General features: G+C 45.2%; 1 protein-coding gene across 2 annotated transcripts in view; it reads left to right on the top strand.

Annotated features, from left to right (window-relative positions):
* The first annotated feature begins 710 nt into the window (after nt 1-710).
* ANAPC1 (anaphase promoting complex subunit 1) overlaps nt 711-24,148 on the top strand; it is a 29,282-nt gene continuing 5,844 nt past the window's right edge. Inside the window, exons 1-38 of one of the 2 annotated variants that reach the window (XM_021280425.2) lie at nt 711-1,063; nt 2,371-2,532; nt 2,866-2,917; nt 3,104-3,213; nt 3,575-3,657; nt 4,539-4,612; nt 4,884-5,029; nt 5,283-5,503; nt 6,006-6,215; nt 6,823-6,918; nt 7,371-7,461; nt 7,568-7,633; nt 8,407-8,544; nt 8,857-8,997; nt 9,369-9,429; nt 9,963-10,150; nt 10,881-10,955; nt 11,223-11,488; nt 11,848-11,939; nt 12,601-12,749; nt 14,017-14,095; nt 14,211-14,247; nt 14,351-14,421; nt 14,555-14,733; nt 16,651-16,877; nt 18,097-18,215; nt 18,698-18,969; nt 19,799-20,033; nt 20,744-20,835; nt 20,999-21,133; nt 21,303-21,385; nt 21,541-21,619; nt 22,213-22,287; nt 22,660-22,736; nt 22,966-23,056; nt 23,148-23,201; nt 23,487-23,680; nt 24,060-24,146. In XM_021280425.2, coding sequence (XP_021136100.2) covers nt 848-1,063; nt 2,371-2,532; nt 2,866-2,917; nt 3,104-3,213; nt 3,575-3,657; nt 4,539-4,612; nt 4,884-5,029; nt 5,283-5,503; nt 6,006-6,215; nt 6,823-6,918; nt 7,371-7,461; nt 7,568-7,633; nt 8,407-8,544; nt 8,857-8,997; nt 9,369-9,429; nt 9,963-10,150; nt 10,881-10,955; nt 11,223-11,488; nt 11,848-11,939; nt 12,601-12,749; nt 14,017-14,095; nt 14,211-14,247; nt 14,351-14,421; nt 14,555-14,733; nt 16,651-16,877; nt 18,097-18,215; nt 18,698-18,969; nt 19,799-20,033; nt 20,744-20,835; nt 20,999-21,133; nt 21,303-21,385; nt 21,541-21,619; nt 22,213-22,287; nt 22,660-22,736; nt 22,966-23,056; nt 23,148-23,201; nt 23,487-23,680; nt 24,060-24,146 — 4,823 coding nt within the window. In that variant the 5' untranslated portion in view covers nt 711-847. Of the gene's footprint in view, nt 1,064-2,370; nt 2,533-2,865; nt 2,918-3,103; nt 3,214-3,574; nt 3,658-4,538; nt 4,613-4,880; nt 5,030-5,282; nt 5,504-6,005; nt 6,216-6,822; nt 6,919-7,370; nt 7,462-7,567; nt 7,634-8,406; nt 8,545-8,856; nt 8,998-9,368; nt 9,430-9,962; nt 10,151-10,880; nt 10,956-11,222; nt 11,489-11,847; nt 11,940-12,600; nt 12,750-14,016; nt 14,096-14,210; nt 14,248-14,350; nt 14,422-14,554; nt 14,734-16,650; nt 16,878-18,096; nt 18,216-18,697; nt 18,970-19,798; nt 20,034-20,743; nt 20,836-20,998; nt 21,134-21,302; nt 21,386-21,540; nt 21,620-22,212; nt 22,288-22,659; nt 22,737-22,965; nt 23,057-23,147; nt 23,202-23,486; nt 23,681-24,059; nt 24,147-24,148 lie in introns of both variants that reach the window. The other variant, XM_065059415.1, reaches the window with a different exon arrangement.

Below are 24,148 nucleotides of genomic sequence, written 5' to 3'. Positions count from 1 at the left end.
GGAGACCCCCGGTGCCAAATAAAGAAATGCTCCTTTTAAAACCCAAAACCATGGTTTTAAGAGGTTATTAATCCCCCGATTTTACAGCAGAGACTCGTTTTCAAAGCTCGGTGTGACCGCACCACCCAAGAGAAGCCGCTAAATTAATGTATACTGTGATTAAGCTACAAAAGACGTGCCCATCGTTAGCTGATTGACATGATCAATGCTTTCTGACCACCTGCAAAACCAGGGGGTGTTTTTCAAGTGTTAGATTCTCCTGCACAACAAGAGGGAGACGGGAGATTAATTAACAGAGTGCTTAGTTGATAATTAACTAATAATTAATAGATGTATTGTAAGAAAGGAACTAAACAACTGACATCAAACAAATTACAACTGACATCATCAATTATTCCTTGGTATTGATGCATGTCAACATTTTCAAAAGATGTGATGCATATGTAACAATTACGTGAATGTAAACAACGCAAGAGCGCCCAGTCTTTGGATGACCTATGGATACAATAAAGAGTGCCGCTTACTGGTATAATTCACTCTGCTGTTAAGTTTATTTTTTAAATTTCAAAATAAAGAATGCCTCTTATCGGTGTAATTGGCTCTGCTGTAGATCTTTATGGTTTCACCTCCCCAAAAAGCGCGTTTCTAGGGGGAACCTCCCGTGCGGCCCCGGGGGCGGGCCCGCCGCCATGTTGCTCCCGGCATCCCCCGCGCCGCGGCAGCGCCAAGATGGCGGCGCCCGTGTGAGGAGCGGCCGCCGCCGTGTGAGGAGCCGCCGCTTCCCGCCCCGCGGGCGCGCGTTCCTCCTTCCCCACCCCGCAGAAATAATGAGGATAGCGGGGCCCCCATGTCGGACCACTCTGACGAGAGGGCGACGATGATAGCGGCCGGCGAGCTGTCGGAGTTCGCCCCGCGGGGCCGGGAGCGGTGCCGGCGCCACCCCAGCGCGCTGAGCCTGCAGCTGCGGCGGCTGCAGCCCGCCTCCTCCGAGCTCTGCTCCTCCGACGGCGCCGCCGGCCTGGTGGGCTCCCTGCGGGAGGTGACGATCCACGAGCGGCAGCGGGTAGGAGGCCTCGGCCCCCGGGGGTTTCCCCTCATGAATAGGCCCAAACCGAGCGGTTGTAATCCCTGAGGTGTTGTAACTTTGCCTTGCAAATGTCTCGGTGAATCCTGTGTTCGGTTTTGGGCCCCTCATCATTGACCTCATTAATGTTTATAAATGTATAAAGGGTGAGTGTCAGGAGGATGGAGCCAGGCCCTTCTCAGTGACAACCAGTGACAGGACAAGGGGCAATGGGTGCAAACTGGAACACAGGAGGTTCCATTTAAATTTGAGAAGAAACTTGTTGGGGTGAGGGTGGCAGAGCCTGGCCCAGGCTGCCCAGGGGGTTGTGGAGTCTCCTTCTGTGCAGACATTCCAACCCGCCTGGACACCTTCCTGTGTAACCTCATCTGGGTGTTCCTGCTCCATGGGGGGATTGCACTGGATGAGCTTTCCAGGGCCCTTCAACCCCTGACATTCTGGGATTCTGTGATCATAAGAGGGACATTGAAATACTAGAGAGAGTGCGGAGAAGGGACCAGAGCTGGTGAGGAGCAGCTGAGGGAACTTGGGTGTTTATGAAACAGAGAAATACACTTAACAGCAGAGTCAGTTATACTATTAAACAGCATTCTTTATTTTATCAGCTCTGGGGATCATCCTCCACAAGTGCTCCAAAGACTGGATGCTCTTGCTTTGCTTATATTCACATAGTTATTACATATGCGTTACAATTTTTGGAAATTTTGACAAACAATACGTCTATGCTATGAAATAATTGATGATGTTAGTTATAATTGTTTAGTTTCTTTCTTACATCTATTAATTATTAGTGAAATGAACCAAGCACTCTGCTTCTAAACAATGTGTTACTTGATCTCCTGTCTGCCTCTTGTTGTGCAGAAGGATCTAAAACTTGAAAATATCCCCTCGTTTTGCAGGTGGTCAGAAAGCATTTACACGTCTTTTGTAACTTAATCACAGTATAGGTGAATTTGGCAGCTTCTCTTCTCTTTATCCTGGAGAACAAGAGCTGAGGGGAGACCTTTTCTCTGCAACTGCCTGAAAGGAGGTTGGAGCGTGGAGGGGGTTGGTCTCTTCTCCCAAGTGATAGGACAAGAGGAAGTGGCCTCAATTTGCACCAGGGGAGGTTTAGATTGGATATTAGGAAAACATTCTTCACAAAAACGGTTGGAGCAGGCTGCACAGGGCGGTGGTGGAGTCACCACCCCTGGAGGGGTTTAAAAGGCATTTAGACGAGGTTCTCAGGGACATAGGTTAGTGCCAGAGTTAGGTTATGGTTGGACTTGATGATATCTGGTTTTCAGGAGAGCTGGCAGCTGAGGAAAGGCGTCAGCGACGTTGGGGAGGAGGCGGACTACGACGAGGAGCTGTACGTGGCCAGCAACGTGGTCATCTGGAGCAAAGGGAGTAAAAACCAAGCGTCTACCGTCTATAAAGCTTTCACTGTTGACAGCCCTGTCCTGCAGGTACGAAAAAGTGGAAAGATGACAACTTTATAGACTCGTAGAATATTTTGGATGGAAAGGGACCTTCCCAGCTCCCCCAGTGCCACCCCTGCCATGTGCAGGGACATCTTGACCAGCTCAGTTCGCTCAGAGCCCCGTCCAGCCTGGCCTGGGATGTCCCCAGGGAAGGCGCATCCACCGCCTCTCTGGGCAACATGTCACCTAAAAAAATCCGCAGTGACTGTTTCCAAGCTGTTCTCTGAGGTGGGGTTATTTTGGGAAATGCAGAAAGATGAGATTGTGTAGCAGCATCAGTTCGTTCTTTGGAAATAATCACACTGTGTTTGTTTTTAGGCCTTATGGTGCGACTTCACGATACCCCAGGAAAAATCTGACAAAGCTGAGGGTGAGTTTCCCGCTTACTGTAAGGCCAAACAAACGCTGTGAGCTCTGCACTCTTGGCATGAGTTTAGTCAAGATATGCTGGGCTAAGACAGCCACCCCCCTCAAGTTTATGTTTTGTGCGTAGAGAATGTCTAAAGAAACGGAGAAACTTGACTGTGTGGTTTTTGCTTTTGTTTTTTCTCCCCAGTTTCGAGCAGTGATGAAATAGTAGAGAAATGTATCTGCATATTGCAGAATTCTTGTATAAATGTGCATAGCATAGAGGGAAAGGATTACATTGCTGCTTTACCTTTTCAGGTAAGTGCTGTCCTTTTGATTGGTTGTTTTTTTGTCTTCAGATGGGCATGTTATCTGTTTGCACACTGTGCTGGGGTGGCTGCTGGAGTTCTTCGTGCTGTGGGTGAAAGGAATGAAGCTGATGAAGGCGTGGCCAGGTGGTGAGGGCACAGAATATTCTGGAAGTAGTTGCAGCTGGTTGCATCGTGTGGGTCTGACCGCTTAGTAGTTTGAGAACCTGCTCTGATTTACGTTGCTCTCAAGAAAAAGCGTAAACATCTTATTTTGCTCTAAAGAGATACTGAAATGTGAAACATAATCAATATAGGCGGTAGTTGATTACCTTTCTTTGGTGATAAATATATTTGTAATTTTTTTATAGGTCGCAAACGTCTGGCCAACAAAATATGGTTTGTTATTTGAGCGCAGCAGTTCCTCGCACGAAGTACCTCCGAGTCCGCCCAGGTGTGTAACAAGTGGCTTTAGTTGTTTCATTATAGACTGTTTGCTCATCTGTGATAACACAGGAGTGCGAGAGTTGAAGAGCAATAATGAAAGGGTGTGTATTTCAGGATGGGCCCAGATGAAATCAGGTGAAACCTCAGGGAAGAGCAGGAAGGGGCTGAATACTGACAATCCGTGCTATTCCTCCGATATTGTTAATGCAGGTGGTGGTGGAACAGGGTATGGGAGGCACGATACGGGTGTTCCTGCCTGATTTCATGAGGGTTTGTGGGGCAATTGGTCCCAGGCTGTGATGTGTGGCTGGGAGATCACCGAGGGGTTGTCAGGGAGAGGTTCTCCGCTGTGGGATGCTGTACATGTCTGGAGCATCCTGTGACCTGCTTGGTGAGGATCCCAGAGCCCAGATCTCTGTGGCACACAGCTGAGGAGCAGAGTGAGGCGCTGGATGTTGTGCCAATGAGCAGCTTTAATGCAGCTGCTCATTCTCTCTTGGGCTTTATGTGTCTGTTCCTGGCACTTGTGATTCTCAGAAGAGCTGGGATTATAAATAGAGGTTCTGAAAATGTTGAAGGTTCGTGCTCTGTTCACTCGGGCCAAAGCCTGTCCTGTGGCCACCAGGTGGGGTCATTCCCAAGTGCTCTCAGATGTAAACCAAGACTTATTCATCCCATTTGATGCACCAGCCTGTCTGTCTCTGCTCCGTTAATCAAACAAACTTCTGTGAAAAGGGGTGGATGTCTCTGCCGTTTCAGGCTCTGGTTTGTTAAGGGTTGAGGAGCTGTTTTGGGCTCGCAACACATGCACCAACTACAAGAGAGAGCAATTCTGCTTATTAGCTTTTGTTTTTTGAACGTTTGGTTGGTTTGTTTGTTTCTTTTCAGAGAGCCTTTGCCTACAATGTTCAGCATGTTGCACCCATTGGATGAGATAACACCTCTCGTCTGCAAATCTGGAGGTAGGTGGATATCTGCAGATCTGTCACTTGGAGTCCATCAGTGCCGCATCAGGTGCTTAATGTGTCATTTGAGGGTTTTCTGCATTACAAAATTTGCAAGTGATCACTCTTAATAATTCAGAACTGGGGTGTTTTAGCTGCTTCGTGAACAGGGAAACTGTTCAGGAAAGAAAGCCAGGTTGCAGAAGAATGAATGCTAACGCTGGAACTGATAACGCAGCTGTAGAAATGATCCTTCCACCTTAACTGAAGTGAACTGCTTCTTCAGCAGGCGTGTTTGGCTCTGGCCGAGTGCAGTACGTCGCTGATCACACCATGAGGATTGTGTTTCTCAGTGCTGAACCCTCCATCGTGATGACCTATGACACTGTGCAGAGTTTACACACCGTTTGGGCTCTCCGGAGAGTAAAGCCAGAGGTACAAATTAATTGTCAACCAAATATCATTATCAAAAGCTTTGTGTGTGTGTGTGTGTGTGTGTTCATGTGCCCTTATGGCTGTGTGTGTTAGAAACGCCTGGTTATTTGTGATTTATTTTATTTATAAGAGAGCAAGATGTTTGGTGTGGGGGTTTTTTAACACCTAATTGATGAAACAAGCTATTCGAGCATCTTCCTGGCAGTTGTTGCCCGTGTGCTGTTTGCACTAACACCTCTGTTTCCCCTCTCAGGAGCAGAACACGGTGCTGAAGTTCTCGGAGCAGGTGGGCACGCCGCAGCATGTGGCCACCAGCAGCTCTTTGACCGCCCACCTCAGAAGCTTCTCCAAAGGCGACTCTCCCGTGGGCTCCCCTTTCCAGAACTACTCGTCCCTGCACAGCCAGAGCCGCTCCGCGTCGTCGCCCAGCGTGCAGTCCCGCTCCCCCTCCATCTCCAACATGGCTGCATTGAGGTGGGTGCCAAACAAAACCAGAGAACCCACGCTGTAGAACAGCATTTATGCCACACAAGAGGCTGTTTGTCATCACACAGCCAGTCTGTAGTGGAGTCGGGGACTTTCTGCAGGTCTTCTGAGTCCTGAGTGTTTAATTAGATTTTTCCAAAGAAAGCCACATTTAGAGGGAACAGGTTGGGAGAGACTTTCAGATGGAATTGCCTACACTACCTAAAATAGACTCATAGGGTCATTTCAGTCGGAAGAGACCCCGGAATGTTGGTTTCCTTACTTCTGAAACCTCACCTGTTAGACTCTGACATAGATGATTGGAAATGAATTAGATAATCATTACCCATGCTGAGGTGCTTTTCTGAAGTGACCTAATACTGAACGAGCTTCTGGTTTAGGATGGTTTGGGTTTGATTTTAAAGTCTCTACTGGTGTGTGTGCTCCTGGGGATTCTGTACCTGACTCTGAAAACTCACTTTTCACTAGCATCTTCTGTCTTTGCCTGCAGCCGCTCTCACTCCCCTGCCCTGGGAGTTCATTCCTTCTCGGGAGTGCAGAGGTTCAACTTTTCTGGTAACGTCCAGTCACCGAAGAGACACAATATTACCCATTCGCCAAACAGCACTGCCAGCGATTCCTTCCTCATCCCAGAAACGGAGCCCATTGTCCCCGAGCTGTGTATAGATCATCTGTGGACAGAAACAGTCACAAACATGAGGTCAGGTGCTTGTGTTGGGGTGTGAGAAGTTCTGGGTTTTCATTGCGGGGGGGTGGAAATAAAGTCAAATTATTATTTCAGCGTGTGCTTTCTGCAAATGGTGCTGCCTTAAAATAGGCGTATAGACTTTGCACTTCCTAATTCTTTTGGAAAAATGAGGCTCTCTGCCAAAGGGAATTGGGCACTTGGAACAGCGTTACCTGCAGTGTTATCTGTAACTCTCTGAGCTGGGGATGGTTTCACGAGATCTCTAAAGTGGGTTTTGACCTGGTCATTGCTTTGGGGTGTTGTTTTATTTTTAATCTTCTAGGGGAATGTCTCTTTCTGTGTTACCATCAAAATGGGCAAAACACAGCATAAACCCAAGGACTGAACAGGAGAACAAAGCCAAATAGCTTGTGCTCTGCGTGCCAAAAAGTGGGGAATGGGAAGGTTGGAGTGCTAGAAAATCAATTTTGAGAGGAATGACTGAAACGGAGACTGGCATGTTGTGGCACCGTGGTGCGCTGCACACTGGAGTCCAGTGAGACCCTACAGCCTGGGGACACGTTCTTCACTAAAATGTTTATAGCAGACAAGTGTGCTGATCATCGTGTCTCTTTCACAGGGAGAAGAATTCCCAAGCGTCAAAAGTGTTTATTACCACTGACCTTTGTGGGCAGAAGTTCTTGTGCTTTTTGGTGGAATCCCAGCTCCAGCTGCGGTGAGAATCCCTGTCCTGGGGGCAGGTGGATGAGGAGGAATGCTCTAAAAATATGGGGTTTAACTTACTTATTCTTCCAATCAGTGGAATCTGTTATGACAACTTGTGGTATGTCGCTGGCTCTCATATGACCTGTTTTTAACTCTGGTGGCAGAGGTGATTTGGGCTATTTAAATAAAACTGAAGTTGTGAGAGAACATTGACTGTAATTTGGATGGAATTATTTATCCTCATCTTTACCCTTTAGAAATATGTTGAGAGTTTTAATTTGACTACCAGAGTAAAAATAAGTTGAGTTAGAAGGGCAAAACAAGCAAAGGAAGGAGGAAGCAAGCAGATGTACCACAATAGAAGTACCTACACTGTCCAGCACAGCTTAAATTTGCTCTCCTTTCTGTACCAACAGGTAGCATAGTCCTTTTATGTTTCCTGTTGTTTTCTCAAATCCCTAGGTGTGTAAAATTTCAAGAGAGCAACGACAAGTCGCAGCTGATCTTTGGTTCTATTACCAATATCCAAGCGAAGGACGCAGCTCCGGTGCAGGTACGTACCTCTGCGTGGACTTGTACTCCTGCTTTGTTGCTTGTTGTCCAGCCCTTGTCTTCTTACTAAACTACAAGAAGCTGAAGGTGCTGCTTGATTCCGGCAGGGCATCGATACGCTGCTGGTTCTGGAGGGCAGTGGGACTCTAGTGCTTTATTCTGGAGTGGTTCGGGTAAGTAACGGTTTTTCTGTCCCGACATAAACGTTTAAATCTTTGGCTGTGCGGAGGGATCCTGTGAGCCTCAGACCTTACCAGGGATCGTTTTAAGCTGCTGCTGGCTTGGGACTCGCTTGGGAAGGCAACTGTGCTCACGTACCAAGTGTAGTTTGCATGCAGCATTGAAAAGATAGTTCTGAAGAGTCTCTCCAGCTTATTTTCAGCATCAGTGAAATATTGAAGTAATAAAATGCTTTCAAATAAAGAAAACTTGAAGAATACAGAAAAAAACTTTCCGACTTCTCTGTAGCGTGCCAGGTATTTTTAGATGTCAGATTATTTTGCCTTACAAGGGGCAGTTATTAGGATGGATGTGATTCCTCCAAAAGAATTAAAACTTTAAGTTCTGTAGAGATGTAATGTGTTCTCTCTGTATGCAGAAACCTTGGACACTGCAATTTGTACGTGTGTATGTATATGAAAAAAGTATACTTTCTGAAAGTAGAGCTTTCTCGGTGGAGCGCTGCTAGAGCTTTTCATGGGAGTGGACGTGTAGCAATAACGTACGATACTGACCTTATATGGTGGTGCTTTCAGTGTGTCCTCATCTGAAGAGAGTAATTACATGAGCTAATCTTCAGTCTCTTCAGAGACTTTAGTTTAAGTACCCACTTTTAATAAAACCTTTTCTTTAAGACATTAAAATCTGATGGTGTCTGTGAGCAAGCTCGTGGAAGCACAGGCATGAAAACCAACTATTTGTTTTCCCATGCGTTGCTCCCCAAAAGGTGGGGAAGGTTTTTATTCCGGGTCTGCCCGCTCCGTCACTGACAATGTCCAACCCAATGCCTCGGCCGAGCACCCCCTTGGACAGCGCCAGCACCCCGGCCAGACCTTTGAACAAGCACCTGGGTCCCCTGGAAGAGGTAGGAGAAAGGGTTTCGTTGTAACGGCTTCAGATGATTGCTTGATTTTTAACTTTCAAGGTATCTTTTGGAGCTAAATCTTTTATTTTTCTTCTGTAAAACCCCTGAATAAACAGTGTTTAAAGATCTATTTAGTGCTGCCCTATTTATTTATTTATGGTTTCTGTAAAACGTCTGAGGCAGAGTTTGGAAAGATATTTGTAGTTAATTCCGAAATACTTACTGGTTCATTAAGAATGACAATTTTAGCTGTCCTTTGCTCGGACCCTTTTGTTTCAACAATTCTAAGCAGTCGTTTTTACCACTTTTCAGAGTGTGCTTTTGTCACCAGTTCCAGAGCTGAGGGATTCTGCCAAGCTTCATGACTCGACTTACGTTGAAGACTGTACTTTTCAGCAGCTCGGGACTTTCATTCATGGTCTGAGAGATCCTGTCCACAACAGAGTCACTTTGGTAGGTATTATCCCATAATTGGAGTCAAGGCTTTGTTAGCAGAGCTAAGTGAGGGTCAAATTTGCTTCTACTGTATAGTGAGACATTGAAGCAGCTCCTGATCAACAGCAAAATATAACACTTGCGTTGGTGGCTCCACATTTTTCTCCCTGTAGAATTCTCTAGAAGTCACAGAATTTGATTCCCTCAAGCGACTCAGCTGAAGATCTGTTTCTGGAGCTAGCGTCTGAGCTTGCAAATCTGTAGTGTAGCAAATAGCCAGGAATTAGGAATACGCTTAGTACATAAATGAGTTCCAAGCTGATAGAAAAGGGCCCTGGCTTTACTTTATGTATTTCGTAATTTGACCCTTGCTGGTTTTATATTTTCAGGAACTCAGCAATAACACAATGGTTCGGATTACGATTCCCGAAATCGCCACTTCGGAACTAGGTATGATTCAGAATCCTTCACACAAAATGTGTTCCGTAATTTTTGAGGGTTCATTTTTAATAGTTTCTGTATCGCTTAGACTGTAAGGATTCAGTACCACGTATTCCAAGCTCTGTTAACTTACCTTGTAGAGCTGCTACTGTTTATTTAGGTGTTCTTTGTTGCTTTTAGTGCTTCACTCACTGCGCTCTTAAAACTTCCTTTGTTGTTTAGGGTGCTTTGCTCTCCACCATTGTGTATGTTCTTGTTTGGGGAAGGGCTGAGATGCCAGTTCAGACACGAGCTGGTTTCAGTAATGAGCAAAAAGGAACTTTTTTTCTCCTTAGTGTGGTGAATCAGGAGGGCTGTGCTTAACCTGAACTAAAGGAGCAGCTCTCAGAGGTTGTGGGGTGTGGCTTTTAGTGAAAGAACTGCCCAAGAGCTGAAAGGAGGTCCAAGAACTGCAGAGATTTATAGCGCTGATTGGAAGAAGTACCAGGAGGTAAGACAGAAAACATACTTCATTTTCTTCTTCTTGGTTTGTTTTCCTGCAGTGAAAAGGTGTCTGCAAGGCATCAAAGCGATCCTGCCCAAGGAGATAGCGGTGCAGATGCTCGTCAAGTGGTACAGCGCTTACAACGCGCCGGGAGGACCCAACTACCACTCCGAATGGAATTTATTTGTAACGTGTCTCATGAACATGATGGGTTACAACACAGAGAGACTGTCCTGGACGCGGAATGTAAGCAAGCTCATGTGTTTGTTGTCATAGCTTGTGTTAATGCTACTGGTAAATCCTCAAGGTTCAAGACAGTTAGAGAGACATGGAATTGTGTCAGAAATAGACCATGTTTTGTCTTAAATCACAAGATGCCATCTCATCAGTTTATATTGCTAAATTTTAGGGCAACATTTTAGTCTATTTATCGTGATATATGGTACTTGTCACCAACTGGCTTGATCAAATAAAAATAGATTATGAAGATTTGACTCCATTTCATGGTTGCTGTTTCATAAAGAGGATTTTCCATGTAGTTTTTGAAGCATGATGTTTAAAGTTCTACTTTTCAAAACCATTTTACTGAATTATTTGGAGTTTTCTGTGAGTGGGTTTCCTGCTGGCAAGTACTTCTGCAGCACTCAAGAGAAAAATCACCAGCAAGGATATTTGTACAACTGAAGTAAAGGCAATGACTCTATCTACATCACCAGCATTAGCTCATCTGCAGTATTTCCTCTGTCCCACCAGATGTTCAGCAGTCAAGCTGTGACGTTCATGCACCGTACACTACATCAGCTAGAAAAAAATCAAACTGCAGTCTATGTTTTATATGAACGCAAAGTGTATAGAAGTTCCTAAAGCAATGCCATGTGATGTTCAGTTTGAATTCAGGTGTCACGGTTGGTGATTTGCTTGTGCAACCTTGCGAATTGCAATTCTGAGCTACTTTTGATCTTTTTATTTCTCGCAGCTTGATCTTGAAGGATCGCTCTCACCAGTTATCGCTCCAAAGAAGGCCAGACCCTCAGAAACAGGGTCGGATGAAGTAAGAAATGGTTTTCTTTTACAAGTAAGAGCCTTGGGGGTGGGTGGTTGGTTTGGTTAGGTTTTAGTTTAAAGGCAAAACCCTCTGAGTAGCGCATATCATCTGAGCTCATCTGAGATGATAAACCTCTGGGGGAGGAAAAGTTATTTGGTCCTGCACGGTGGCTGCATCACGAGATGTTGCTTGTCAGGATTCTCGCTGCCAGAGAAGTAGGTTGGACTCAGGGATGAGTTTAATATGGATCTCTTTCCTTTTTGTTTGGTCTAGGACTGGGAATATCTCTTAAGCTCTGATTACCACAGGAATTTCGAGTCTCATCCTGTAGCCAAAGCTTTGCGACTGGACCCTCTGGAAGTTTCAGCTCCGAAGGAGGACTTTTCACAGAGCCTTAGTCTGGATTCCTCAACCCTCCTTTTCACCCACGTTCCTGCTATTTTCTTTGTACTTCATCTCATCTACGAGGAGCTCAAACTCAATTGTCTCATGGGAGAAGGACTTCGTTCGCTTGTTGTTCTTCTGGTTCAACTGGCCAGGTATGCAGACAAATTGCAGATATATATTGTGCGGAGTCTCTTGATGATGGGCACGTGTTATTTTTATGGAGAATTTGGGGACTACACAGAGTGAAGAAAATTAATGAATGTTCAAAACCTTATTGAGCGTAGAGATTTGCTCCAGCAAATCTTGTATGGTTCTTATGACTCCCCAACATCAGTATGATGCACAAATCTTGGATGCTGCAGCTCGTGCTTTATCTGCTGCGTTGGCTCAGCTCATGAGATCTGACAAATTTTAAACATTTTTAAAAATCAACAAGAAAACGTCACAGAAATGCAGAAAGGTTGAGTGGGTTTTTCCCCATCTAACACGATTGAAATCTCTTTCATTCTAGAGACTTAAAACTTGAAGCTTATATAGATTATTACTACAGAGACTACCCAGCCCTTGTGAACACCTCCAGACAGACTTGCATCATTGATCAAGGTGAGTTTAAGACTGTGTGAAGCTGGATATTCAGCGACGATTATTTGCAGTTTATCACTAATCCTGAGCCTGTTGTGAACTGTTCTCTTCAAAGCTGGTCAGGATTTAACCCCCACATGCAAAACTGCTGGCAGTGCGGAGGTTGCCTTGTTTTTCACAGCCACCTGAGAAGACCAGGGTGAAATCAGTATTGCGTAGTCACGAGCTGGAGATTTGTTAGTCATGTAAGATAAACTACTGCTTCTCCTGACCAGAAAAATAATATAGCGTCGGTCTGGCGTTGCTACTCATGTTTGTGGCCAGGGAAGGCAACGAGGTTATTATAGTTAGGTTGTCCTCTCACTTAAGCAATTTATTGTTGTTGAATTACGAGACCGTTCCAGTGAGGTTTTTGAGAACTACTAATGTTTTATGTTTTCCTTTTCACTCTGGGCTGAGAGAGATCATTGTTGTTCTTGAAAGACAAGTGTCTTGTGTTGTCATTACCATCTAGCGATTAACTTCCGTCCAACAGGAAGGAGATCTGGCCTGGTTTACTACAAAAATACAGTATTTCCCCCAGATGCACCAGAAGGAGCACTCTAGGTCTTGCTTTAGGAGTAGTGGAGCATATTTGCGCGTCTGCTGTGAACACAGTGTCATTGCTGTCTGTATGATTAAGTCCAAACAGGTTTCATGCACCATCCCTCATTTTTTTCTGCCGAGCCTCCCAGTATCTTCCAGTGGCTGAGCTCCTGTCTGACGGGAGGAGGCGTGCAGCCTTACCCGTACTTACCGGGAATCTGCGAGAGGAGCAAACTCGTAGTACTGGTACGTATTTAGCAGAGAGAGGAATCCCTGTGTGTCCCCTCTTCTGTTACTTGAATATTACTGCAGGGTGTGGATGGGTTTCAGCAGGTGGAGGAGGTATTTGAGGTTGGCAAGGAGAGCTCGTGAGTGCAGAGTGAGTACCCTGTGCTTCGCTGCTTGTGTTTTTTCTTGTGGTTTGCAGCGGTGGTATGTGCAAAGTCATAATGTAACTCAAAGTTAACTGTATTTTGTGAGTGAGAATTTCCCGGCTTTCTTCTCGAGCGTGTAGCAACATCAACATTTAGTCGCATGAGCAGTTGTAAGTGCTGATGTTATCTGCTGGTCAGCCTTGCTTGCTGATTGGCAAAGCGTTTATGGGGAAATCCTGCAAATATGGGATTCGGAGCCTGAGCGGGTGGAGAGCAGGACAGGGAGCAGGGACTGCTCCAGCCCAAGTGTCCAGGACTTGTCGTGGAGTCTCTGCCAGGGTCAGCCTGTCCTCTGCCTTAGGGTGTTAAGCAGCTGCACTGAGGTTCTTTGGAGCACTGATAAGTGTAATTAATTTAATTTAATGTAATTTGCCTCTGCATTCAAATTCTGAAGAGCTGTAGCCCTTCCCTTGGGCTGTCACCTGTGTCTGTCTGGCTCTGTCTTTTCTCCTGCCTCCTGTGTGGAGGTCAGAGCTGACATGTCTTACCCAAAGATCTTAATGGAAAACACACCAGATTTTTACCTGTGGTTTTTGCCTTTGGCACACCAGCTTGTTTGGCAGTACCAAAAAGTGACGAGGGTGAGAGATGACCTTGATTTTGCTGGATAAATACCTGAAGTGGGCCCTGCTTTGAATGGGAAACAACTTCTCGCTTGACACCTTCACAAAGCAGCCAGTATTCAAAAGGTGGAGGAAGCTGAGTGAGGAATGGTGTCTGTAGGAGACGTGTCTGTAAAGCAAGAGAAATTAAATGAAATGTGAGAAACATGGCAAATGTGCTTGGAACATGTTTTTCTGTTCAGATCTTTTTCTTTTTACCCTTGAAAACAATTATGAGGGAAAATGGAGTTAATTGTTTCAGGCTTTATTTTTTACCAAGCTTCAAGATAGGAATCTAAAACTTAAGAGTTTGTTACTTGCTTCAGTTGTTTCAGTCTCCTTTTGCTAACAATGTGTTTGTAATAAACCTGTCCCACTGGTTAACTTATTGCAATTATCCCTGCCTTGTTTATGAGGCAGTACAGCAACCGCCACACGCTCGGTGACTTTGGTTTATTGTCTCCGTTTCCTCTCCAGAGCGTGGCTCTGTACGTACTGGGTGACGAGAGCGCCGTGTCTAACGAAGCCTCCCGCTATTTGTACAAGATCACGACAGGTAACGATGCTTTGGTGCCACCACAGGGTCTCCTGGTGTCCTGTGCTTGTTACGTGCTGTCCTTTTGCTGGGAGAACATGGAATTAGTGAATGAATGTGGCCTTGTCTTTCCTAGGACAACGAAAACAGCAGATGGAACAGGATGACGACCGGTATGGGGTTTTTAGTATTATTTTGAACTCTGACTTTTTGCCTTTCTGCTGAGTTTTTTACTAGCTTTTACAGCTTTCTGCTTTATTCCCCTTTATTTTGCAGATGTAGTTTCACACGCAGCACATCTGTTTCCAGCCTGGCTGAAAAGTTAGTTATTTGGATGACTAATGTTGGTAAGCGCAGCTTTTTATCGTTGTGCCAAATGGCAGCTGCCATAAGCAACAGCCTTGTGCATACCTGATAGGAAATACACTTTATGTAATTTTGCTAAAAGGGTTTATTTTTTGGTTCTTGGTTAATTCTCAGGTTTCACCCTGAGGGATCTGGAGTCTCTCCCGTTTGGCGCAGCTCTTCCCATCCGAGACGCGATCTATCACTGCCGAGAGCAGCCCGCCTCCGACTGGCCAGAGCCCGTCTGTCTCTTGATCGGCCGCCAGGATCTGTCCAAGCAGGCGTGTGAGGGGAACCTGCAGAAGGGCAAATCTGTGAGTATGGCCAGAAATGCATTTTCCAGTAGTGGGTTTTGGGCAGAGCACTCTGTTCAGAAACTTCCCCACATCTGCTGCTGCTCGGGACGTCAGGAGGTGCAGGATTCACAACAGGGCGACACGGGGTTTACATGCGTGTCAGGGTTTCAGTACAAAAGCCAGCATCCGGGACAGGAAGAGTACGTGCATCGCTGTGGAAACTGTCGGTATAAAACAGATTCTGAACTCGATTTGGGCATGGACCTCAAACATTTTTCCTACAGAGCTGTTTGTCCCTGTGAGTCCTCGTCCTCCCCAAAACAACTGCGCCTTTGAGAAGTGTCGGAGAGGTTTTGGTGCTCAGGATGGAGACTCTGCCCTCAAACAGCAATGGCACAGGGAGAAGGAAGTCCCTATTTGTCAGGCTGCTTTCTGAAATATGCTTTTTATCGACTTTTTTCCTCAAAAAGGCTTTAGTTATTTGTATCCTGAGGTAAAATGGAAAAAAAAAGGTGGTGTTTTTCTTTTAAACATTTTCTTCTGATTGTGAAATGCTGGTGATTCCCACTGAGTTGTAGCTCCCTCGTGTGTGTGGTTGAGGACCCTGGGATCCAAAACTCGTGTTGAAAGCTGGCTGGTGGCGTGTGCTAAAGTGCACAACTGTAGCAGAGAGATTGTCTGCAGCCTGGTTGGAAATCGGAGGATTTGCAGTCTCAGGTACATCTCAGTCAAGATCATTTTGCTGTCTTGGCTTTGGAAATGATATTAAAACTATTCAGATTTCTTATAACAGAGGCTTCGTGGCTACATATCCAAAAAGTTTCTTTTTTTAAAAAATTAATTTAGCAGGAAAGTAAATTAACTGCATGTTCAAATCCCATCTGCCACCCTTCATTAAAAATCGATCTTATTTTTTGCTGGTGAAGTTTTGTCAAACTGCAACAGCACCGAATCTTAAAATGATGATAAATTTGATTTTATCACTTACTTATAACAATGCCTCGAATATATGTTACCTTAAAAGGATAAAGTGATCTTCAAACACCAAATTGTTTGTCATTTCTCAGGAGGGCAGGGTGGAGTTTCCTGTTTCAGAACGGACGCTGGCTATATGGGTGGTGCAGTTCTGTATTGACATTTAGCGCCTATTTATCAGAAGAAATCGGTTTTCATTCATCAGCTGTTAATTTCCTTGCACTCCCAGTGTTGTGTGTGAGCAGGGAGCCTTAGGAAGACCCTGTGTTCGGTCTGGTCTGCGGGATGCTGCGTCTTTCAGCTTGTTGAAATTCTTAGATATAGAATAGAGAAAATGACCAGTTTAGAGAGGGCTGGAGGATTTTTGTTCCTGGATTTCTTTCAATAATTTGCATCGCCTCCCTTATTTTGTTTTGCTCTGTTTTGTTTTTTTAAACCTCTCTTCTGTGGAAGGTGAAAAAGAAAGAGGAATATACTGGCCCACTTCAGGGTTAACTTCCAGATTATTTTGTCAGACCGTAAGGAAACTGTATATTCTGCTGGAAAGCTTATTCCGGAGTTTAACCCCTGCTTTAATAGACATCAAAATGCTCGTCCGGGTTCGGTTTTCACTGCTGAACTTGAAGCAAAAAAGCACAAGTGTTTTCATAGCTGTCATAGAAAATTGTGTAGGCAGGGAGGGGAAAGCCCTTTCCTACTACTGCTCTGAGACAAGAAGGAGTTTTGAAAGGAGGCGACTGTTTCATGTGTCGCCTCTTCAAGCTCCTGCTCATCAGTCCCTGCCACGTCTTTCACCTATTTGAGGTGTCAGCTCCTCCTGTCTCAATAGTTATTTATCCCATTTAGATGTGCAGAAATCGTTGATTGCGATGTTCAGCAATCCTCGTGGCCTTCTGAGTGCATGTAAGTGTGCGAACCGTGTCGTTCGTGTTACTTCTTTCCTTCCTCTTCCGCTGGCAGTCCGTGAGCCCGGTGCTGTCCTCCGACATTCCCGCGGGCACCGAGTCGGAAGAGGACGAGGACGGCATGAACGACATGAACGAGGAGGTGATGTCGCTGATCTGGAGCGAGGATTTGCGCGTGCAGGAGGTCCGCAGGCTCCTCCAGAGCGCCCGGCCCGTGCGCGTCAACGTGGTGCAGATGCCAGAAGCCAGCGACCACGAGTACATAGAAGAGAAAGAAAACCGGTATAAACCGTCTCTATTTCTAGCAGATATTTCATCAGCTCGCGTGAAAAGCCGTCTGAATGTTTTTGGTGGCTTCAAAGCTCAGTGTGTCTAACCAAAGAGTGCAATATATTTCAGTCTGAACTGCACATTAAAGTAGGCTGGCCTGAGTGAAGGACACACATGAGAGGGTTGGATTTCATAATCTGAGTCTTTGAAGCTCGGTGAACGTCAGAACTCTGCTGCCTTGGAGCTGGAGGGCTCGCGGGACTGGAGCAGCCGCTGGGAAAGACTCTTAGTTTGAGCCCCAGACAGCGTGTTGAGATCAGTTAAGGTTTGAAAGCAGATTGTAGCATTTTTCTTTCCATCTAAGAATTACAAAATACAAGCACAACCTATTCGATAGAGGATATAGCTCTGTAGGGGACAAAGCATCGCCCATCCCCTGCTTAAAACTGGAAAGCTCAGGGCTAATCTTAGGTCTAAGCAAGGCTCAGGTTTGGGGACCTCTTTAGTTCTACAGAAATCAAATTCACTGTCCCATCCCTCTGTCTTTTGAAATCTCCTATTGGCAGCATTATACCCCCGGTGGTCTTACAATTGCCCCTGTCCTGCTTCTTTATTCACTTATTTTGAGGGTGTTAAAAGTGTCTTTTTTTAAAAAAAGCCAAAGAAAAAGCCAACTTCAGAACATCATTGACATGCAAAACGCTGCAGAAGTCAGAAACTAAAGGAATGCACCAAATTATTGTCTGACCCAACAGACTGAGTAATCTAACGAGTCTAGAAAGTGTTTCCAGAGTAAATCATAGAGAATTGTGGTCAGCATTCTTGGAAGCACGTTATTAACTCTCTGCACAGGTTATTACTAGATGCAATCACCAGTCATAGCAAGATCCCATATGGCAATCAGCTTTGTTTTACTTTCCCCTTTCACCTTGTTTCTGATACGGCTGCTAAATTGTCCGTAGCGCGGATTTGTTTAAGTAGCACCTTGCTTAAGGGCAAAAAGAGACAAGTTTCAACATGATGTCAGCTAAAGTGTGTCTTTGAGGTTTATCTTGTAAGCACCAAAGATTTGGTTCAAATGTTTAGCCTACTAAAAAAAAAATGGAAAGTCAGTGTGGTGTCTCATAGGAAAAAGCCATCTGTTGTCTGTTGGTTCATTTTATGTCATGGATTTGGGAAAAAGAAGTCTGTATTAAGCAACTGGCTTGGTTTTTCTGTTGTCTCCCACCAGACTGCTGCAGCTGTGCCAGCGAACCATGGCCCTGCCCGTCGGACGGGGAATGTTCACTTTGTTCTCCTATCATCCCGTTCCAACGGAGCAGTTGCCAATCCCGAAGCTGAATCTGACCGGTACGTTGGTCGGAGTTTCTTCCGGTTGTTACCCCATTTCCTTCTGAACCTTTTGTAATTTTTAGAGCATCTTCTTTGTCTCTCTGGAAAGAGTTCCCTAGCTTCCATGTGCTTTTTGTGAAGAAGTAGCTCTTGTTGTTTGGAATCTGTCACCTACAAGCTTCTTGTTGTCAGGCTGATGTTATTACCTGACGCTGAGACCTTACATCAGGTGCATTCCGAGAAGTGAAATAAAATGCTAAGGGCACACAGCCGGTTGGCGTTGGTGTCGTACAGGACACAGATGCTGCAAATTCCATGTCACCGGTTTATTTATTGTGCTGTGCTTTTATCTTTTGGCATACCTGAAGACCCTGGCCCTGCTTTCAGACCTTGCACACTGTCAGCCTTCGTTCGCTGGCCACGCAGCTAAGCTGAAAGCTGTTTCCAAAGCGGTTTGGATTCACCTAATTGCTTTTCTAAATGATTTTTGTGGTGGGCAGGCCGTGCTCCTCCCAGGAACACCACGGTGGATCTGAACAGCGGGAACATCGACGTGCCTCCCAACATGGCCTGCTGGGCCAGCTTCCACAACGGGGTGGCCGCGGGCCTCAAGATCGCGCCCGCCTCGCAGATCGACTCCGCCTGGATCGTCTATAACAAGCCCAAAATTGCCGAGCTGGCCAACGAATACGCGGGTTTCCTCATGGCTCTGGGTCTCAACGGGCACCTCACCAAACTTGCCACTCTCAATATACACGACTACTTAACAAAGGTGAGGCCTTCCTTCGTGGGAAACGGAGAAAAATAGCTGTAGGACTTGAATTCTTTAATCAAATCAAGAAAGAGAAGTCAGTTGATTAATTTTAAAAGCTGAGTTGGAAGTTTCCTTGGGTGGGAGAACATCAGAGTTGCTTCGTTAATGTTCGAAGTGCTCTGTCTAAAAGATTTTCAGCAGTTTTGTCACTGGATCTTTCCATGTTGTGTTGCGATAGATGAATGCTCTGAATTACTTCTGCTCAATTTCTGTCACAGTGTTCTTGTTAATCTTTGCATTACAGAGTTGGAGCTAGGGACTCCAGATTTTATGGAGTTTGCATTAAAAGGCTGAAAACCATGTGTGCTCTTGAAATCTCACCTTAAATTGTAAGAAGCTGTAGTAATTACTTTCAAACTTAAACACTGAGAAACAATACACGTGGCTTAAGGGAAGAGATTGGTCAAGAACTACGAAGGAAATAAGATCCTTTTAAAGCAAAAATGTAAGGTTTTGTTTTAAGAACAACCAAAGTGTTTGGGGGTGTGTGTGTTTTGGAAACTAAACATCTGCACTTTAACTACGCTTAATATTTCATGGTGTGAAAACTGCTATGTGGATCGAAGTCTGCCTCTGCGCTACAGTGCTACATTTGGGAAGTATCTGTACACCCGTGTGCAATACAAAATACCTTTACAGCCAACGTTCCTTTTCCTGAAGAGGTGGATCAAAATAGTTTAGCTGCTGTATTTGAGAATGTCGGACTTGTGTTAGATGCTTGGCCAAGTGTCTTTCCTTTTCCGAGCGCATCTGCTCGCTCTGATGGCTGATGCGCTTCCTTCCCCAGGGCCACGAGATGACGAGCATCGGGCTGCTGCTCGGCGTTTCTGCCGCCAAGCTGGGCACGATGGACATGGCCATCACGCGCCTCCTGAGCATCCACATCCCCGCGCTCCTGCCGCCCACCTCCACGGAGCTGGACGTGCCCCACAACGTGCAGGTGGCGGCCGTCGTGGGGATAGGGCTGGTGTACCAGGGCACGGCGCACCGGCACACGGCTGAGGTGCTGCTGGCCGAAATCGGTACGTGCCGGCGCTGGGATGTGGCCTGGGAGGGTCACAACGCGTGAGTGATTCACACGGTGCATCAGGGAGCTGAGAGTTTTAACATTTCTTTTAACTGTGCGTCTCCAACCACAATATTCACCTCTTGTTTTTGTCCTAAATTCTCCTGTTCTGAATTTGGTTTAAGGCTTTCTAAACAGTAATCTCAATAGCTGGTTCTGAACGGTGAATTTCTGATCTGAACTGTCACGGTTCTCCTGATTTTATTTGTAAAGTTAAGTTCTTATTCATGTTGATAAGTAACTTCAGTAACAAGAGACGGTATGCTTTATTAAATAGAGAATGGGATACATTTTAAGGGTGAAATTATATCTGCTGTGTTTCTGGTAATTTGATATGTGCAGTCTTTTCTAGCAACAGCTTTTGAACTCTGCTGAAAACATTTGGGTGGGTTCAGAGGTGTTAAATGATACATAATTGTAATGTGGCATTTGCGGTGTCTCTCTGGACTCTGAACATATAAATTAGCAATATTTGCTGCTTCTGGAGGGGTTTGCATTTGGTGATGGATGGGTTAAGTGACAATTACTTGTAATTCCACTGAGAACTTTCCTGATAAGGGACATATTTTTTTTTTCCTCTCATTTCATTAGGAATGTAGTGCTTAATTAAGCAACTTTTACTAAGCTGAAATTCTAAAAGGTCTATTTTTGTTTCCTTTTCTGCAGGACGTCCCCCCGGCCCAGAAATGGAGTACTGCACCGACAGAGAGTCCTATTCCCTTGCGTCTGGGCTGGCCTTGGGCATGGTGTGCCTGGGGGTAAGCGCCGCTCCTCATTTCAGCGCCAATTAGCAGGAGAATCATTATATTTTGGGATGGGGTAACGAGACCTGTTTCACCCTTGACTCCAAGTGTTGTTTTTTTTTTTCCACACATATATGAAGGCATTTCCTTATTATTTCTTGTCTTGTTCATCCCCTAGCACGGCAGCAATTTGATCGGCATGTCGGACCTGAACGTCCCCGAGCAGCTCTACCAGTACATGGTGGGCGGGCACCGGCGGTTCCAGGCGGGGATGCACCGAGAGAAGCACAAGTCTCCCAGTTACCAAATCAAGGTACGCGGTGATGATTTCTGCTCTTTTAAGCTGAAAATACCAGTGGATTAGGAGTCTGAGAGGTGCATGTCTTGACGCACGGAGTGATTTGTTTGAATGCCAGCACGCATCACTGCAGGCTGTTGCCCTCCTAGTCAGCTGGTTTGAAATATGAATTGTGTTTTTGCAGGAGGGAGACACCATAAATGTGGACGTCACTTGTCCGGGTGCCACCCTTGCGCTTGCCATGATCTACCTAAAGACTAATAACAGGTATTAACCGTGGAATCCCTCAGACCTTTTGCAGTAACTTGTGATCGCAGTTTAAGCTGCTGCTGTGCTGCCTCTACTTGTGTGGTTTACTCAACCCTCAACTTTGTGCGTTGCTGAAACACGATCTGGAAACCCTGTTCCTTTGTGCCCTGCAGATCCATTGCTGACTGGCTGCAGGCACCAGATACCATGTATTTGCTGGACTTCGTAAAACCGGAGTTCCTTTTGTTGAGGGTAAGGTTTTCTTTTGTTTCATTCTCAATCTATTTAGCAATACAATTTTTAACAAATTTCTAATCCAGCCCACACACCTGTCCTGCAAAATCCTTTAGACAGCTGGTAACCCTGTTGCTTGCCAGCCAAACTCATACCTTCCAATAATTTCTGCTTGTAGTAAATCAGCATGCTTGTCATGCAGCACTGGGGACAGAATTTAGGGAGAAGTATTTGAATGATACGTTTTTATGTAGAATGTTAAAATGTTTAGGTAAATTTGTATAGCTTTCCCCAACTTAATTTCACAGATAAAAAATAAGTTAGGCCTTAGCATCTCTTGTCAGTACATAGTGAATTTTCATCTCAGTTTACCAGCTAAAGATAAATCCTCGCAAGGATTCATTTTGTGGTTCTTTTTTCTGCAAGCAGAATTTGCATCTCTTAAAATAAAAGCTATCGAGTAACTCCTGATCTGAAGGCTGAGAAGCAGGGAAGGAGCTGCTAGTGGGTAGCTGCGTTGTCTGTGTTTCCGGATGCATTTAGTACATTAAAAATGCCATTGATGTTTGTGTTGGGTTTTTTCTTATGTGTTGTGTTTCTCACTTGTTCAGACCTTGGCTCGATGCCTGATTTTGTGGGATGACATCTTGCCCAATTCCAAGTGGGTGAATAGCAACGTGCCTCAAGTAGGTATTTACACTTCACGTGTTTGCTGCCCAATTTTACACCTCGCTGAGTTGTTCTGCATGTGAACGTTTCCTTAGTCGCGTGAACTGCGCAAGAAAATGTACATTAACCGTGTTCACCTGGCAGAGGTGAGAGCTCCATTGGATTCCTGGATGGAAATGGGAACGCTGGGGACTCGCATCTCATTGTATCTATCAGAGATAAATAAGCATCGAAAGGTGGATCAGCAGTACAGTGGAGCATGTGGAGGAAAAATCAGCTTTTATGTGCCCGTGAAACTGAGCTGTTTTGTGTCACTTACGAACCCTCAAAGTTTCAGTTTTTAAACCAGCTTTCCCTGGATTAATTTTTCTCTCTTATGCTTTTTGTAGATCATCAGAGAGAACAGTATATCTCTGAATGCAACAGAGCTGCCTTCGTCTGAAGACCTGAGTTTAGAAACACTGGCGTAAGTACCGTGTCAAAAATTGTTCTTCTGAAAAATGCAGCTGAACACTTTCTGGAGATATCAGTGTGAAAAAATCTCTCCTTTGATACTTAGGGAATTCTCTGCTTTCTGGATAAGTCAGCATTTCTTTTCAGTTTTCCCTTTTTTTAATTTTAGAGGAGTTTGTGGTGCATATTCAGATGAGGAAAAGAGAAATATTTAGTCATTTCCTGTTTGTGTTTCTTATTAGGCAAGCGCACGTCTACATCATCGCCGGAGCCTGCTTGGCACTGGGATTTCGATTTGCTGGTTCGGAAAATCAGGCAGCATTTCAGTGCTTGGTAAGAGGCTTTTATTTTTTCCCTTAAATTTCCATAGCGCTGTAACTTATCTTTTGTATCTATATTAACTGTGCATTTCTTTTCTTTCCAGTACAAATATGCAACAGATTTCCTGAAGTGTTTGTCAGCACCAACAGCTTCAATAGTAAGTTCTTTCTGGTTGCGGAAAGGAGGCTTTGCTGTAATGTACTCTGATTACCCTCACCAAAACCTTGGTGGAAACAAAACCATCCCCTTTTACTTTTCAGTATTACAGACTATTTATAGAACACGGCAGGGCTGTGAATCATTGTTGTTAAGGTTCTCCGCTCTCCCTCTTTCTGCGGAATGTGGTTTTTCAAACCCGGGGGTAAAAGCAGCGTATTAGACAGAGTGGCCACGTGCGTTTGAGCAGAGAAGCGTAACCGTGCGTCCCCTCTTCTGCCCCCAGACAGGTCACTACAACCTGGAGACGTGCCTGAGCGTGCTGCTGCTGGCCCTGGCCATGGTGATGGCTGGATCCGGAAACCTCAAAGTGCTGCAGCTCTGCCGCTTCATGCACAAGAAGACGGGCGGGGAGATGAACTACGGGTTCCACCTGGCTCACCACATGGCTCTGGGGCTGCTCTTTCTGGGAGGAGGAAGGTCACTTGTCACTTCCAAAGATGTTTTCTGTTTCTTCTTTCACCTCTCCTGCAAAAGCTGGAGCAGCGTGCAGTTTACTTGATTTTTATTATTGTTTTTGATAACATACAGATACATTAAGATGTCTTCTGCAAATGAAATTCCTGTTGTCATCTAGACATTGCATTACTTAAATGCCACAGGAATGTTTCTGGCCGGTGTTTATTCCCTACCACTATGTGTTTGTTTTTACTGTTGTAGGAACACATTGGTGTTAGAAAATTAGAGATTCCTGGTCTGTGTGCACTTTGCTACTGTCCTTCCCTTCCCTGGGACGCCAGAGTATTTCAAACAGCTGTGTTCGTTAGCATGGAAACTAATAGATATTGCTTTTCTACAGATATTCCCTGAGCACTTCGAATTCTTCAATTGCTGCTCTCCTGTGCGCTCTGTACCCGCACTTCCCTGTTCACAGCACGGACAACCGGT

The sequence above is a fragment of the Columba livia genome, chromosome 3, assembly GCF_036013475.1.
Source record: "Columba livia isolate bColLiv1 breed racing homer chromosome 3, bColLiv1.pat.W.v2, whole genome shotgun sequence".
In the NCBI taxonomy this organism is placed as follows: Eukaryota; Metazoa; Chordata; class Aves; order Columbiformes; family Columbidae; genus Columba; species Columba livia.
This window is presented reverse-complemented; position numbering and strand designations above follow the sequence as displayed.